We start from the raw sequence: 18,021 nt of genomic DNA, 5'->3' as shown, positions 1-18,021 counted from the left end.
GAGGTTGCAGTGAGCTGAGATCGCACCACTCTGCACTCCAGCCTGGGCAACAAGAACAAAACTCCCTCTCAAAAAAAAAAAAAAAATATATATATATATATATATATGTATATGTGTGTGTGTGTGTGTGTATATATATGTATTTATGTATATATAAATCAAAATGAAAAACCTTTTTAGGATACTAAGAGCAAGAAAATTTAGGGAAATAATTTCTTAAGTATAGATTAGAGCAAATATTTATGCAGCCTGGTGACTAGAAGGCCGTTGTGTAACTAAGCACCATGAAACTTAATATTGCGATAGTCCTCCCCACATGAAGAGAGAGCATGAGTGATGAAGGGCCATATTCTTATACCTATTAAAACTCAAGAGAGAATTTGGTTGCATATGAAAGGACGTAGGTATTATAAAGGGTTAGATACTTGGAAGAACTGCAAGTTTAATAAGATGATGAAATAAGTTGCCAACAGAAATGTGGGTTATTAAAAAAAAAAAAAAAGCAAGGGCTAGATAGTTGTTTTTCTGGGAGAGTTGGATGCAGAAAAATGACATAGATGACCATAGAGGTCCATAATTCACAAATTATAAGCAATGGGTGTTTGTTTTTATACCTTTAGGTTTCCTAAGAACATTTAGGTTTTGCTTAATAGGTTGGAAAATTAGAGTAATGTTATTACTGATTAAATTTTTCTTTTCTTGGAATTTCCCTTAAAGATAATATTGAGCCTTACTGGAAACCTCCCCAGGTCTTATGAAGCCACAGTCCCCTCCCACTCTAGTGTAGGAAACTGAGATAGCTCAGTGCTCAAGCCTGAATTCTCTGTAGGTTCTAGAATAGATAACCCTAAACTGCTTATAACAAAGGAATCAAATGACTAAAAAGGATGAGAGTCCTTCAGAGTTGTTTTGGTGACGTGGAAGATATTCCCTCATGGTTTTTTTTCCGATGGTATTGTTTATGATTTCATTTGTAACACATTCAGTTAGTATGGAGAAAGTTCTACCTGCTTTTTTCCATCTTCTTGTTTCTAAAGTTCTTTTTTTTTTTTGGAGACAGGGTCTCACTCTTTCCCAGGCTAGAGTGCAGTAACATAATCACAGCTCACTGTAGCCTCGACCTCCTGAGTTCAAGCAATCCTCCCCCCTCAGCTTCCCGAGTAACTGGGACTACAGGGGTGTGCCACCACACTGAGCTACTTTATTTTTTGTTTTTGTTTTTGTAGAGATGGAATCTCACTATGTTACAGGCTGTGCTTAAACTCCTGGGCTCAAGCAATCCTCCTGCTGTAGCCTCTTGAAGTGCTGAGATTACAGGTGTGCGCCACCGTGGGCAGCCTCATCCATTCTTGTAGTCAGTATTTTTTATTGCCTACTAAGTGCCAGGTGCTGGATATACAGTGTAAACAATGGTGAAGAAAACAGGGATGATCCCTGCTTTCAGGAACCCCAGAGCCTTGTGGGGGAGTAGGCATTAAACAAATGGACATGTAATCCCAGCACTTTGGGATGCTGAGGCAGGTGGATCACCTAAGGTCAGGAGTTCGAGACCAGCCTGGCCAACGTGGTGAAATCTTGTCTCTCCTAAAAATACAAAAATTAGCCAGGTATGGTGGTACGCACCTGTAATCTTGGCTACTTGGGAGGTTGAGCCAGGATAATCACTTGAACCTGGGAGGCAGAGGTTGCAGCGAGTCGAGATTGCTCCGCTGTACTCCAGCCTGGGTGATAGAGTGAGACTCTGTCTCAAAAAACAAAGACAAAAAAACAAATGAACTCACAAATAAATAATCATATATTGTGGTAAGTACTGTGGAGAAAGAGGACAGGGTATTATAGAAGAAAAGGGCAGGAAGGACATGATTTAAAGAAGGAGATTGCAGATAGCCTCTCTGAGGCAGAGAGCTGAAGAATGAAGAGGAATTTTTCTAGTGAGGAGCGGAGAAAGGGGGCCTGGTGGAGGAGTAGCAGCCTGGGCAAAGGCCCTGAGGCAGGAATACCTGGGAAGTGGGGGAGTGCTTGTGTAAGATGAGGCTGAAGAGGAAGACGGGGCTTTACTTAGGAGGAATGGGAAGCCACTGACTGCTAAAATTAAAAGCAGTGGGGGCCGGGCATGGTGGCTCACACCTGTAATCCCAGCCCTTTGGGAGGCCAAGGTGGGTGGATCACTTGAGGTCAGGAGTTTGAGACCAGCCTGGCCCAACATGGGCTCTACTAAAGATACAAAAATTAGCCGGCCGTGGTGGCGGGCACCTGTAATCCCAGCTACTCAGGAGGCTGAGGCAGGAGAATCGCTTGAACCTGGGAGGCAGAGGTTGCAGTGAGCTGATACTGTGCCATTGCACTCCAGCCTGGGCAATAAGAGCAAAACTCCGTCTCAAAATAAATAATGATTGATAAATAAATAAATAAATAAATAAAAGTAGTGGGTTGATACGATCCAATTTATTTGTCAGAGATCACCATGGCTCTTGGGTAGAGAATGGATTTGAAGCTGGCCTAACCTAGATTGGACAGACAAAACGGGAAGCTGTTGCAGTAATCTAGATGGTGGACGGTGGTGGCTTGGACTAGAATGATGTCTAAGCCACTTGTGGAGGTGGACAGAGGTGGGTGGATTTCAGAAATATCTTAGAGGTTCAACTAACCTGACATGTGATGGATTGGATATGGTAGGGCTGGAGGGAAAGGAAGTAATAAGAATGAACACATAAAATCAGGAGAGCTTGGTGTTGAAAGTGAACCAGGAAGTGGCAGCTGCTTTCTTTCCCTTACAGTCACTGTGATACCAGGGTGAGGTCACCATTACAAAGACAGCTTTGGGCTGTGACACCTGGCTGTGAGTGGAGATTTCTGTTGGAGTGAATTACTAGGAAATGCCATTGAAACCAGGGCGTGTATGTATGTGTCTGCAAGTGTTTACCCACTCAATACCGCCAAGTCTTTGTCTTTTAACAGCAGAGCTGCTATGATCTCATTGATGTGCTCTCACACAGCGGATGAAGTCACTGCTTTAAGGGATATAGGACTAAGAAAAGGAGAACATAATAATATATAACATTAGAAAAGTTAGACCCATAAATGAAAAAAAAATTATCAAGTAAGTGAACCAGTTAAATGTTTTTTTGCATTACAAACTGTAAGCATAGAAAAGAGTCTTGTGCCTTTTTCATTTTACTTAAACTGCCTTTGGTTACAAAGACTTCTATTGTATTTCTGTAACTCCCATCAGAGGAAGATTTCTATAAAGAGTATCTGATATGTCATTTTAATTGTAGTTATTAACTAAAAAATGTTATAATTACATTACAAGCAATCCACATGCTTATTAAAATGCCATCAACTCCAACATGTATTTGCTGACATTACTCTTCCTCTCCTTTAACAATAATCTTAGATATCCATTAAGATACTATGGTTTTCATAGCTATACGCCCTGGAAAATTGTGCTTCTTACCCTATACTTTTGAAGGAGGGACAGCTAGCTTTGGCTTAGCTCCAGAAGGATTAAAAAACTCTAGCCCTGAATAGAGAGAGTGATGGGAGGTCATTTTAGGCCTTCATCTCAGAGCACTTCCCTAGGTGGCCTTTGGTTCTGGGTCTGGCACAGATCTCCAGACCTAAGTGTCTCTGAATTCCAACAAAATTAACACCTAGACCCTTGTATTGGCAAAGAGAGAGGTTCTGCTCTCCCTAAGGTGTCCTGGTTCAGATCTCATGCCCCAGCTGGCTCAGGAGGAGACCAAGCCTGACTTTGCCCTATTTTCCTCTGGGACAGGGACCACTTCTGTCGTGTCCTTTGCTGTGTGACCCAGCGCAGGGGCTCAATAAACGCATCTGCGAGGGAGGCAGTGGTTGTGGTTCCTGTAGGCACGGGGCAGGCAGTAGATTGCCTGGGTGAACGTGGAGACACATTTAATCTTATGTGTAGCCCGGTAGATTACAGACTGGGGATGTCTGAAGTATGAAATCAAAGCTCTGCTTCTTTCGGTTTCCCAGTTTGGGGTATGGCTTTGTGGTCAGTGCCCTTTTCTTTCTTTCTTCCTTTTTTTTTTTTTTAAGGCGGAATTTTGCTCTTGTTGTCCAGGCTGGAGGGCAATGCGGCAGTCGGCTCACTATACAACCTCCGCCTGCCAGGTTCAAGCAATGATTCTCCTCCCTCAGCCTCCTGAGTACCCTTTTCTTCTTGAAGAAGCAGGTTACCTTCTGCGGCTTGCTGGCTAATGATGCCTGTGGCAAAGGAGGCAGTTTTCACCACTAATGAGACAGAAATTCCTCTCCTGCAGGGAGACGCCTGTTGATAATCTGTTAGAGGAAAATCAAGGGCTTTAGTCTCCAGGGTGTTCCTGGGGGACACATTTAGGAATGTGCCTGTAGAGAGAAAAAAGGCAATGGTAATTAAGTATCTTTTCCTGAATACTGGCCTTTGAATGAAGTAGAGGGAAGGTATTTATAAGAAATCCCTAAAAAATATTTCTAGAGGTGTGACTGCCACACACCCTTCACTTTTTAAAAAGGACATGGCTAGGCTCTAGGTAAAACAACTAAGTCTCTAGAAAGCCTGGTCTAAAGAGGCCTCTGGTTATTATAAAAGAATGGGCATCCTGTGTGAAATACAGTAGCAGCCGGCTGGGGCCCCAGATGTTTCTTCAATCTGCCCCTTTCCCATGCAGAGAACTGTGACATGTGGTTCACCAAAATAGAACTTTACATTTTTACTAATCATTTGTTATTAAAACAGGATTTAGAAATGCTTTTGGTGAGGCCGGGTGCGGTGGCTCACACCTGTAATCCCAGCACTTTGGAAGGCCAAGGTGGGTGGATCACTTGAGGTCAGGAGTTCGAGACCAGCCTGGCCAACATGGTGAAACCTTGTTTCTACTGAAAATACAAAAATTAGCCAGGTATAGTGGCAGGCACCTGTTATCCCAGCTACTCAGGAGGCTGAGGCAGGAGAATCACTTGAACCCCGGAGGTGGAGCTTGCAGTGAGCCGAGATGGCGCCACTGCACTCCAGCCTGGGTGACAGAGTGAGACTCTGTCTCAAAGAAAGAAAGGGAAAAAAAAGATGCTTTTGGTGTAATTATTTTCCCTTCATTTGGACTTACTTTGCTTATGGAATAAATCACAGATACTCTGTTCCTTGCCGGGAACTCTCGTAGAAGTGTGGGAGTTTATGTGGTGAGGAAGGGCTGAGTGTTCCCTGATGTCGGTCATGCTGAAGTTTGTTTTCTTTTATCCTGGTTAAGAGGTGGTGAACCAAATTATTGCATTTTGTTTTTCCATTCTTAAAATCTCTGTGTGTGAGGACCCCATGGTTGCAACAAGACAGTATTCTTTGACAGAACAAATAAATGCATCAGCGGCAGTTACATTTGACCAAGAGGTGAGATACTGGATTTGATGGTAGAATATTAACATGTGTGGCTTTTTGAGATAGGATCGAGCTTTGAAAAAGAATTGGTAAGTCATGATGGTGAGTGTGGTAGACTTAAATGTTTAAAAATGAGTTAATTTTTCTAATTCTTAGAGAATTGCTAAAATAAAGATGCTTGGTATTTCCTTTAGTTTTCACCTACAAGAAATTTAGTATTGCTTTCCACTTAGAAAACCTATCTTGATTCACTGACTTAATTATGCCATCTTGGCCTGTTTCTGAGAGTTCGAGAGCCCTCTGTTTCTTGTCTGTTTCTTTTCTGTGTAGAAACCCTGAAGGGGTCCATGAGGATCATGACATCTCTCAATAAGTTACAGAAAGTATACATTGAGGGGCTGGGTGCAGTGGAGGCTCATTCCTGGAATCCCAGTACTTTGGGAGGCTGAGGTGGGAGAATCACTTGAATCCAGGAGTTTAAAACCAGCTTAAGCAACATGATGACAACCCGTCTCTGCAAAAAAATAAAACATTAGCAGGGTATGGTGGCGCACGCCTGTAATCCTAGCTACTCGGTAGGCTGAGGTGGGAGGATTGCTTGAGCCTGGGAGGTTGAAGCTGCATTGAGCCGTGATGGCATCACTGCAGTCCAGCTTGGGCGACAGAGTCCATCTGAAAAAAAATAAAAACAAACACTTCTTTTTTTTTTTTTTTTAAAAGAAAGTACACACTGATCATGGTTTGTTAAAAGTTTTATATATTTTTTAAGTTTGGAAATTTAGCTAGGTGTGGTAGCTCATGCCTGCAATCCCAGCACTTTGGGAGGCCAAGCGGGGCAGATTACCTGAGGTCAGGAGTTTGAAACCAGCCTGGCCAACATGGTGAAACTCCGTCTCTACTAAAGATACAAAAATTACCCAGGTGTAGTGGTGGGTGCCTGTAATCCCAGCTACTCAGAAGGCAGGAGAATCACTTGAACCCAGGAGGCAGAGGCTGCAGTGAGCTCAGATTGCGTCACTGCACTCCAGCCTGGGTGACAGAGTGAGACTCCGTCTCAAAAAAATAGATAAACAGATACATCATTTTGGAAATTATGTAATACAAACCAATTTTGGAAGTGAGTCATTTCTATTCCCTTCAAATGCAAATCATTGTTATTTATATTTGGTCGATAAGTTAGGGTAGTTAGTAATACAGTGTGTTGAAACTATTAAAATCCTAAGTTCCTTTTTGAGAATCATCTGAATGGGTAGATAAACTATGGCGTATACCCATTTCACAGAATATCATTTAGCCATTCAAAATTATAAGTTTGACAATTATAAGGCAGTAATGTATAATGCACTACAAAGAAAATTGCATATATACAGCTTAAGTAGTAATTATAGCTAAGACTTATGGCCAGGTTACTGTTCTAAGCACTTTGCATATATTAAGCCATTTAATCTTCCTAACATTCTTATGAGGTGGGTGGTCCTAACCCTGTTTCAGAAGAGGAGCCTGTCCCACAAAGAGGTTAAATATCTTGCCTAAGGTTTCTCAGCTGCTAGTTGTTAAAATGTATGGGAAAAAGACTTCAAGAAGATTTATAAAAAGGCAATGTTCAGATTAGCATGGGACTGAGTCAATTTTTGCTTTTCTTTTTTTTTGAGATGGCGTTCTCACTCTGTAGTTCAGGCTGGAGTGCAGTGGCGTGATCTCGGCTCACTGCAACCTCTGCTTCCCAGGTTCAAGCAATTCTCGTGCCTCAGCCTCCCAAGTAGCTGGGATTACAGGTGCGCACCACCACACCCAGCTAATTTTTGTATTTTTAGTAGAGGCAGGGTTTCACCACATTGGCCAGACTGGTCTCGAACTCCTGACCTCAAGTGATCTGCCCGCCTTGGCCTCCCAAAGTGCTGGGATTACAGGCGTGAGCCTCCGTGCCTGACTGTCATTTACCAGTTCTTAGAATTCAGTTTGGTGGCTACAAACGGCCTTTCCATGCTGCTGGAGTGGCTGTTTTAGGAATTAAGGCCAAAAAAACGAGCCATGACCGATTTGCTACCCTCATGATTTACCAGTTTTTCCAAGTAGCTGACAACGGGCAGAGGGGGAGGTCTAGGGAGGCAAGCTTGGCTGATGGATAATTCTGTGTTCAGAGTTAGGTTATGATGACTAGCTACCTTGTTCAATACCAGCACTCATTAAACTGCATAGCTTCTGGAAGGCACACAGCACAAACATTTTATAGGTCATAAACATTTCTGTTTGCTGTGCATTGCTTCTAGGTGACCAGAAGAAGAAACTGGACATTTTAGCCATGTGGAATCACTCCTTTTCAGACCCTTTTAAAAAGATGTTCTCAACTGCTAACCACATGATTTGCAGCCTGATTTTTTATTTCCTGGGGAAGACAGTTCACGAACTGCTTTTGAACTTTCTTCATCTAAGAAAGGTTAAGTGTGTCCTCTGTCTCACACTAGGTCAGGGGTGGTTCTGTTCTTCCTGCTTCTTTCCTCACTTGAGGCCATCATCCCCTGTGTCATGATGCCTGGTTAACGTGGAGAAGACTCATGCTGTAAATCAGGACTGGGATTTTGTACAGCCAAGGAAGTAGGCAGTACTCACCGAACCAGGAGTCCAAACTGGATACAGAAACAATGATCCCTTGAAATTAACACTGACACATGTAAAGTGTGGAGGCAACCCAGAGAGCTGGTGATCCTCCTTGCCTGGCCTTTCCTGGAGACTCTTGTGTTTAATATGGGGATGCAGTATTTATTCACTCGCTGAACAGTCCGTAGATAGGTGGTTCTGATAGCCCTTTGGGGCTTAAATGACCTGAAACCTTATTTGTACGTGAGTCATTATTTGTGATGAAATTCTGTATTTTAGCAGGAGTTTTACCTCTAATTAATTTCTCTCATGCCTCAAAGTTAGAAAGTTGGAAACAGTTGCCCTAGTGTGACAAATGCTTTGTAATCTTGGGCGAGCCTGTTCCCCATCCCATTGCAGGGTAAGCTTTTTAGTCCTCTTCATTCTCTGTATTTCCAGCATCTGGCATGTAAAAACGTTGGAACTGAATCTCCGAAGGCATCATTTATCTGCATATGTCTGCTTTCCAGAATGTTTTAAAGGGAAAAAACATGTTTGTTTCGGCTGCAGAAAGATTATTTTTGAGACATACCAGTCAGTCCTTTACCAGCATAATCGTGAATATCTGCAGGGCTGCAAGGGAAGGCTTTTCATTTCCCGATAGCAAGAGCCATGCTGCCCTGACCCCGCCACATTCCAACAGAAGGCCCCCTGGGGTCAGCTCTGGGTGTGTCTGGGAAGCCAACTCCATGTTCTGAGATACACCGGCCCTGAGAATAGGCATGGTTGAATGGTCTTAGCTGCTCCAGAAGGACTGAAAAGCCCAAGAGATTTCACAGTATGGATGCAGGCACGGGCTCCCCAGTGGGCTACTCTGGAGGTGGGCTGGTGCCCTGCACCCCGCTCTTGTGTGTAGGCACAGGCTCGTGTTTTTTTCTGCACTGTACTTAGTTCATTCTTTTTCTATGTTCCCTTATTTCTCTTCATAAACATCTTTTTGAAAGTATAGAAAACTTAAATGACTTTTTGGATACTTTTATCTGTGCCTTGTCTTGTGTTTGACCAAAAAAATAAAATCCCCAAAAACAAAAACCGCAGGGTAGCCTATTTGGATAATACACAGTTTTGCTTGTCTGTGGTGAGACCACCATTTGGGCGTATAAAACGGATAATAGTGGTTGTCTCTCATACGGAGACTGAGGGGCATGGGATCAGGAGGGGTGGGAAGATGGAATTTTTCATCCTATACCATTTTGTGTGATTTGAATTTTTACCCAATGCCTGTTATTACTTAAAAATATAGGCTGGGGGCCGGGCGTGGTGGGTCACGCCTGTAATCCCAGCACTTTGGGAGGCCAAGGTGGATGGATCATCTGAAGTCAGGAGTTCAAGACCAGCCTGGCCAACATGATGAAACCCTGTCTGTACTAAAAATACAAAACGTAGCCTGGTGTGGTGGCACATGGCTGTAATCCCGGCTACTCAGGAGGCTGAGGCAGGAGAATTGCTTGAATCCGGGAGGTGGAGGTTGCAGTGAGCTGAGATCACGCCACTGCACTCCAGCCTGTGCAACACAGTGAGACTCCATCTCAAAAAAAAAAAAAAAAATTAAAGAATATAAGCCAAGTGCAGTGGCTCACACCTATAATCCCAGCACTATGAGAGACTGAGGTGAGAGGATTCTGTGTGGCCAGGAGTTCAAGACCAGCCTGGGCAGCATAGCAAGACCCTATCTCTAAAACAAAACAAAAGACTAGCTGGCATAGTGGTTCACACCTGTAATCCCGGCACTTTGGGAGGCTGAGGCAGGCAGATCATTTGAGGTCAGGAGTTCGAGACCAGCCTGGCCAACATGGTGAAACCCTGTCTCTACTAAAAATACAAAAATTAGTTGGGCATGATGGTACATGCCTGTCATATCAACTACTCTGGAGGCTGAGGCATGAAAATTGCTTGAACTCAGGAGGTGGAGGTTGCAGTGAGCCGAGATCATGCTACTGGACTCCAGCCTGGGCAACAGAGCAAGACTCTGTCTCAACAACAACAACAACTGGTTGGGTGTGGTGGCACATGCTTTTAGTCCCAGCTCCTCAAGAGCCTGAGATGGGAGGATGGCTTGAGCCTAGGACTTCAAAGCTGCTGTGAGCTATGAACGTGCGCTGTACTCCAGCCTGGAAAACAGAGCAAGACCCCATCTCAAAATATATATATATGTGTGTGTGTATAGTTTATAGAAATTTTATGTTGGCCGGGTGCGGTGGCTCACGCCTGTATTGCCAGCACTTTGGGAGGCCAAGGTGGGTGGATCATGAGGTCAGGAGTTTGAGACCGGCCTGGCCAAGATGGTGAAACCTTGTCTCTACTAAAAATACAAAAAATTAGCCGTGTGCCTGTACTCCCAGCTACTTGGGAGGCCGAGGCAAGAGAATCACTTGAACTTGGGCGGCGGAGGTTGCAGTGACCTGATATTGTGCCACTGTACTCCAGCCTGAGCAATAGAGTGAGACTCTGTCTCAAAAACAAAAAAAGTCACTTTCTACATATCCAGATATCCTTTTAATTCTTGCAGAACTGAGTTTAATGATAAGCAATAATGATTTGCTTATTGAAGGAATATTTGATTTTTACTTTCAATAGATGGCAAGATTTTTTCAGAATATAGGCTTAAAAATAAACTTGCTACATTGGGATTATGGCTTTTTCTGCCCTTTGGACTAGGGAAATGGACCCAACCCTGATTTCTGAGATAATTCAAGCTTTCAGGGCCTACGTGAAAGATAATACAGGAACACACCCATGCCGCCATCACATGCTATGTTGCTAAGCTGGGACTTTATTATTTATGAGCGACTTCTGTGAGGTGCGGAATTAAGTGAACTGAAAAACTCATGGGCAGTAACACTTAGAAACTGAGTTGATCTTAAATATAAAAACCCACAGATGTGTTCTTCTGGTTTGGGATTTCTTAGGGCAAGATATTCAAGCACTGTGGCTTTCACTATCTTATCGAAGTATGCTTGTATCAGACATCCCTTGCTTAAACTGTTTTTGAATTTGAAGATAATATTGCTAGTGAAAGAAATAATTCTTGGCCAGGCACAGTGGCTCATGCCTGTAATCCTAAGACTTTGGGAGGCTGAGGCAGGCGGATCACCTGAGGTCAGGAGTTTGAGACCAGCCTGGCCAACATAAAATTAGTTGGGCATAGTTGTGCACACCTGTAGTCCCAGCTGCTCTGCAAGCTGAGGCAGGAGAATCGCTTGAACCCAGGAGGAGGAGGAGGTTGCAGTGAGCTGAGATCACGTCACTGCACTCCAGCCTGGGCGACAGAGCGAGTCTCAGTCTCTCAAAAAAAACAAAAAAACAAACAAAAAAAGAAACAATTCTTGTTTTCCTTTCCAGCTTTAATACATTGAGCACACATTTGTAAATTCTGCCCCTTTGCCTGGGCTGTTTCCCTGCTGGTCTGTGATTCAGCCTGTTTCACATCCTTCAATAGCCCAGTGGCTATGCCTGGCTACTTGATGTTTGGTTTTAGGTTTGCTTGTGAAATGAAGCAGCAAGAACAGTCGGTGATGTTTTTATTTGCACTTCCTAATGGTGTTGGAAGTTTCCAAAGCAAATCCCACTTTAGGACCCAGAGATTGGACCTGAGGATCAGGTAATAATTGGTCCCGAGGGAGGATTCTGGAATTGGTTGTAGCTTTGCTCAAAAACCATTAGGGAGTGCAAACAAAACCTCACTGATACTTTTGGAAAGGTAAGGCTGGCCCTTGGAATTGTCAAGTGGCTGTGTTACAGGAAAGGGGTCCTGATCCAGACCCCAAAAGAGGGTGTTTGGATCTCCTGCGAGAAGGAATTCAGGGCAAGTCTGCAGTGCAAAGTAAAAGCAAGCTTATTACGAAAGTAAAGTGTTGAAGGTACAGCTACTCCATAGACAGAGTAGGACGTTCCCGAAAGTAAGAGGAGAACGCATCCACTCTAGGTAGTATGCTTATTTATATACAGGATAAAAAGATCATCAAGAGATGTGCCCTACTACAAGGGTTTGTGATAAAGGATTCATTTTCTTAATTACTATATTTTTCAAGAATCAGTATTAGTATCTTTAAAGCAAAATTAGGATTGCCTTTGTTCTCCAGATTTGGGATATTAGAACACTCCTAAGTCTGGGTCTGTTTAGTAAACATGATCCATCTGTTCCCTTACCCATAAACATCTAGAGGCTAGGAATACCTAACTTTCTGGGAATGCAGCGCAGCAAGTTCCAGCCTCATTTTCCTACCCCTCACTCAAGATGTAGTTGCTCTGGTCTGAACGCCTCTGACAGCTACTTTGGAGGCCTGTCACATTTTTGCATCCTGGGGGAGGGCTAATAGAAGGGGCTATGTGGAAGAGCTGTGGAGAAACCCCTGCCTGATGCTCCTGCCTTGAGCGGGGAGGTGAAGCATGCTGCCTGCCTGCGGTTGGCGAGGTCATCGAAACCTCCTCAGTCAGTGTTCAGCAACTTCTCCTTTTCAGGGGCCTGCAACTGGTATTTACAAAAGCTAAACACCCTTCATCACCAAGGCTACCATTTACCACATGACTGTCAGAAGAGAAAAATATAAATAATCCTCTCAAAATCGAAGTGACAAATATGCAAACGATTCCAGGCCAGGCCCTGGAAAATGTATTGGGCAGACACTAGGCTGGCTGGCAGGGGTGACATTGTCTATAAAGACCTTGCATCTTCCACTTGAGCCCAGGAGTTCAGGGCTGCAGTGAGCTATGATCGCACCACTGCACTCCAGCCTGGGCAACAGAGTGAGACCCTGTTGCAAAAAATAAAAAATAAAAAAACACCTTGCATCTTGCAACATCCACCACTCCCCACCTGCCCAGCTGTGGATTGGGGTTATAAAAACCATAAAAGATTTGTCTCCTAAAGGTCCAAAATTATAGCTCATGTAATTTTATCCTCTCTTTGCTGTATTATGTGAATTTATTTTAAGTTCTTCTTGATGAGTTTGTATACTGGCCTTTAAGTAATCTTAACGATTTATGACTGATGGCAAGCTATGTTAGATTTATGACTGATGGCAAGGTATGTTAGTTTCCTTCCTTTCTTTTATCTTTGAACATTTAAATTAGAAGCTTAAATGTTTCTCAAAAAGAATTTAAATTTGAACCCTCGTTTCTCTAAGTTACAAAAGATGACCCGTCCAAGATAAATTAGAGAATTTAAAGCAGGAATCTTGGTGCAGAGGAAAGAATAGGAGCTTTGGGGAAACTGATTTGGAATCCCATTTGCAACCCCATAATGGTTGCGAGACCTTGTGCCAATTTTCAGACCTCTGAGCTTCAATTTCTTCATCTACAAAATGGGTATAATATCTACTCTGTGTCGTTCTTGTGAGGCTGAAATGAGGATGTCTCTGTGCGTATGCAGTGTCAGGTATGCCACAGGTGCTGTTTAGGTGTTAGGTTAGGTTTCGACTTTCCCCTGCGCCTTCCCTCTAAGTGTAGAAGGAGCCATAGCAGCGGGGGCAGGGATCTGCCCTGTGAGCGAGCCGCCAGCAGTGGCTGAAGGTGAAAGAGGAAGTTGTGCTCATTTGGGCAAAACCATCATTTCCTTTAAGTCCAGTACCCTCAGCTCTTAAATAGGTCACCGAAAAGAACATCAGAATGTGAGTTCTCAGTTTGTGAGGGTGACCTGGTAGACAGCTCGCTACAGACCAGGTATTCGGAGTTATTTGTCCCATTGTATGGTCTTGCTACTAGTGGGCTCATATACATATTTTTTTTTTTTTTTTTAAAGAGATAGGGTCTCACTCTGTTGCGCAGGCTGGAGTGCAGTGGTGCAATCATAGCTCTTACTACAGCCTCGAACTCCTGCATTCAAGTGGTCCTCCTGCCTCAACCTCCCAAGTAGCTGGGACTATTAAGTGCGCACCATTGCACCCAGCTAATTAAAAAAATATATTTTTAGCCACGCTTTGGTGGCTCTTGCTTGTAATCCCAGCACTTTGGGAGGCCCAGGTGGGTGGATCACTTGAGGTCAGGAGTTTGAGACCAGCCTATCTAACGTGATGAAACTGTATCTCTACTAAAAATACAAAGAATAGCTGGGCATTGTGGCATATGCCTGTAGTCCCAGCTACTTGAGAGGCTGAGGCAAGAGAATTGCTTATACCCGGGAGGCAGAGGTTGCAGTGAGCTAAGATCACACTATTGCACTCCAGCCTGGGAGACAGAGCAAGACTCTGTCTCAAAAAAAAAAAAATTTTTTTTTTTTTTTTTAGAGAAGTAGGATCTTGCCTTGTTGCCTATACTGGTCTCAAACTCCTGGATCCAACCAATCCTCCTGTCTCAGCCTCCCAAAGCACTGAGATTACAGGTGTGAGCCACTGTACCCAACCGGGCTCACATTCCTACAGTTCACCAAAGGTAAAGGGTTCCTAAGTAGAAAATGAATGCCATGAGATTTCCTTTTTCTGAAGCTTGTCTCTCAGTGGAGTTGGACTGGTATAATGTCATTTTTCACATCTTAAAGTAGGTTGCAAATGACTAAGTGTAATGCTTGGATAGTGTTCGAAATGTTCCTTTTTCTGATTATTGAGCTAGGGAAGAAGGCTTCCTTTCCAACTTCCCATTTTTTTTTATTGTGGTAAAATATACATAACATTAAATTTACCATTTTAACCTTTTTTTGAGACAGAGTCCTGCTGTGTCACCTAGGCTGGAGTACAGCGGTGTGATCTTGGCTCACTGCAACCTCTGCCTCCCGGGTTCAAGCAATTCTCCTACCTCAGCCTCTAGAGTAGCTGAGATTACAGGCATGTGGCACAACCCCCAGGTATTTTTTGTATTTTTAGTAGAGATGGGGTTTCACCATGTTGGTCAGGCTGGTCACAAACTCTTGACCTCAAGTCATCTGCCAGCCTTGGCCTCCTAAAGTGCTGGGATTACGGGCGTGAGCCACTGCGCCTGGCCCCATTTTAACCATTTTTAAGTGTGCAGTTCAATGTCATTAAGAACATTCACATTGTTGTGTGACCATCACCGCCATCCATCTCCAGAAGTTTTTCATTTTCCGCAACTGAAGCTCTATACCCATCAAATATTAACTCCTCATTCTGTCCTTCACCCCCTCTGGCAATCACCATTCTACTTTCTGACTCGATGAATTTGACTAACCTAGGAACCTCACATAAGCAGACTTATATAGTGTTTGTCATTTTCTAACTGACTGATTTCACTCTTTTTTTTTTTTTTTTGAGATGGAGTTTGGCTCTGTCGCCTAGGCTGGAGTGCTGGAATGCTGGAGTGTAGTGGCATGATCTTGGCTCACTGCAATCTCTGCCTCCCAGGTTCAAGAAATTCTCCTGCTTCAGCCTCCTGCATAGCTGGGATTACAGGTGCTTGCCACCATGACCACCTAATTTTTGTATTTTTAGTAGAGATGGGGTTTCACCATGTTGGCCAGGCTGGTCTTGAGCTCCTGACCTCAGGTGATCTGCCTGCCTCGGCCTCCTAAAGTGCTGGTATCACAGGTGTAAGTCACCATGCCTAGCCTAATTTCACTCTTTTAAAAAATTCTTTATTTTTATTTATTTATTTTTAGAAACAGAGTCTCACTTTGTCATCCAGACTAGAGTACAGTGGTGCAATGATAGCTCACTGCAGCCATAATTCCTAGGCTTATGTTGAGTAGCTGGGAGTATAGGCGCACACCACCATGCTGGCAAATTTTTAAAATTTTTTATAGAGATGCAGTCTTGCAATATTACCCAGGCTGGTCTTGAACTCCTGGCCTCAAGTGATCCTCCTGCCTCAGGCTCCCAAAGCTCTGGGATTACAGGTGTGAGCCACCATGCCCAACCCCCTCCCCACCTTTTTAAAATTATTTTTTAAAATTCTGTGTTGTGTATATATATTTTTTTACTCCCTCCAGGGACTATTCCTTACTACAAACTCAATTTTCTCTGAGATTTAATTATACATAATTTGCACGCCACCCTTCTTAGCTATTTGTGTATGATCTTTGCTTTTTTTTTTTTTTCCTTTTTGAGATGGAGTCGCACTCTGTTGCCCAGGCTGGAGTGCAGTGGTGTGATCTTGGCTCACTGCAACCTCCGCCTCCCAGGTTCAGGTGATTCTCGTGCCTTAGCCTCCTGAGTAGCTGGGACTACAGGTGCCTGCTACCACACCCGGCTAAAGTTTTATATTTTTAGTAGAGACGGGGTTTCACCCATATGGGCCAGGTTGGTCTCGAACTCCCGACCTTGTGATCCACCCGCCTCAGCCTCCCAAAGTGCTGGGATTACAGGTGTGAGCCACCGTGCCGGCCCTAATCATTGCATTTTTACCCTACTGAAGGGAAACATCAGTCATCGGAAGTGATTCCATAGAATATTTTTTTTTCTTTATTTTTAGAATGAGCTCTTTATTGAATCAGGATCTGAAGTGATTATACACTAAGCACAACACTGGATCCTATCTTTGTCTAGTGCATGTCTTCTCAAAAATAAAAGTGCAAAATAAAAAACTAAACAAAAGAAATAAAAGTGCAGGCCGGGCGCGGTGGCTCATGCCTGTAATCTCAGCACTCTGGGAGACCGAGGCGGGCTGATCATGAGGTCAGGAGATCGAGACCATCCTGGCTAACATGGTAAAATCCCGTCTGTACTAAAAAAAATACAAAAAAAAAAAAAAAAATCAGCCGGGCGTGGGCGTGGTGGCAGGCACCTGTAGTCTCAGCTACTGGGGAGACTGAGGCAGGAGAATGGCATGAACCTGGGAGGTGGAGCTTGCAGTGAGCCGAGATCACGCCACTGCACTCCAGCCTGGGCCACAGAGCGAGACTCTGTTTCAAAAAAAAAAAAAAAGTGCAAATTCTGCTGTCAGCCAGGCGCAGTGGCTCATGCCTGTAATCCCAACATTTTGGGAGCCTGAGGCAGGCAGATCACCTGAGGTCAGGAGTTCGAATCCAGCCTAGCTAACATGGTGAAACCCCATCTCTACTAAAAATACAAAAATTAGCTGGACGTGGTGACGAGCTCCTGTAATCTCAGCTACTCAGGAGGCTGAGGCAGGAGAATCACTTGAACCCGGGAGGCAGAGGCTGCAGTGAGCCAAGATGGCTCCATTGCACTCCAGTCTGGGTGACAGAGCAAGACTATGTGTCAAAAAAAAAAAAAAAAAAAAATTCTCCTCTCTTCCTGCTTTCCAAAGAGAAAGTGTGAGAATGCATGCATTGAAGAGGCTGCTGGTAGGAAAGAGGAGAGGCCAGTTCATGGGAATTGTGAACATTGTTGCAGTTGCTTCCATTCAAAAGTAACTCCTCGGCCTTTCTCCTTTCAGGTGGTATAAGTTGAAATCCAAACCAGGAAAGAAGGACAAGGAGCGAGGAGAAATTGAGGTTGACATTCAGTTTATGAGAAACAACATGACTGCCAGCATGTTTGACCTTTCTATGAAAGACAAGTCTCGGAATCCATTTGGAAAACTGAAGGACAAGATCAAGGGGAAGAATAAGGACAGCGGGTCAGACACCGCCTCAGCCATCATCCCTAGCACAACGCCTTCCGTCGACAGTGATGATGAGTCTGTGGGCAAAGACAAGAAAAAGAAATCGAAGATCAAGACCTTATTTTCCAAGTCGAATTTGCAGAAGACGCCTCTTTCCCAGTCCATGTCTGTCCTGCCGACTTCAAAGCCAGAAAAAGTGCTGCTTCGTCCCGGAGACTTTCAGTCCCAGTGGGATGAAGATGACAATGAGGACGAGTCCTCCTCAGCCTCGGATGGTGAGTTTCTGCCTCTTCCTGCTTCCACTTCCTGATATCTCTTCTTCCACTTACTATGCTTCATTCTGAGAGAGAAGAAACAGACAAATCTTTTTTTTTGTTGTTGTTGCCTCTTCAATTTATTTCATTATTGTTTTATAGTATTATTTTTGTATAGTATGGTTCTTTCACATCTTTTTTTTTTTATTATTATACTTTAAGTTCTAGGGTACATGTGCATAACGTGCAGGTTTGTTACATATGTATATATGTGCCATGTTGGTGTGCTGCACCCATCAACTC

The 18,021-nt window shown here is 43.7% G+C and overlaps 1 protein-coding gene across 3 annotated transcripts in view; it reads left to right on the top strand.

Annotated features, from left to right (window-relative positions):
- Window positions 1-18,021, top strand: part of RAB11FIP1 (RAB11 family interacting protein 1) — a 39,755-nt gene that overhangs the window by 5,041 nt on the left and 16,693 nt on the right. For all 3 annotated transcript variants that reach the window (XM_023214561.2, XM_023214563.3, XM_023214562.2), the window contains exon 2: window positions 17,297-17,739. In XM_023214561.2, coding sequence (XP_023070329.2) covers window positions 17,297-17,739 — 443 coding nt within the window. The remainder of the gene's footprint in view (window positions 1-17,296; window positions 17,740-18,021) is intronic.

Source organism: Piliocolobus tephrosceles, chromosome 7 (assembly GCF_002776525.5).
Source record: "Piliocolobus tephrosceles isolate RC106 chromosome 7, ASM277652v3, whole genome shotgun sequence".
NCBI lineage: Eukaryota > Metazoa > Chordata > Mammalia > Primates > Cercopithecidae > Piliocolobus > Piliocolobus tephrosceles.
The sequence above is the reverse complement of the archived record's forward strand: the minus strand, read 5'-3'. Positions and strand labels throughout refer to the sequence as shown.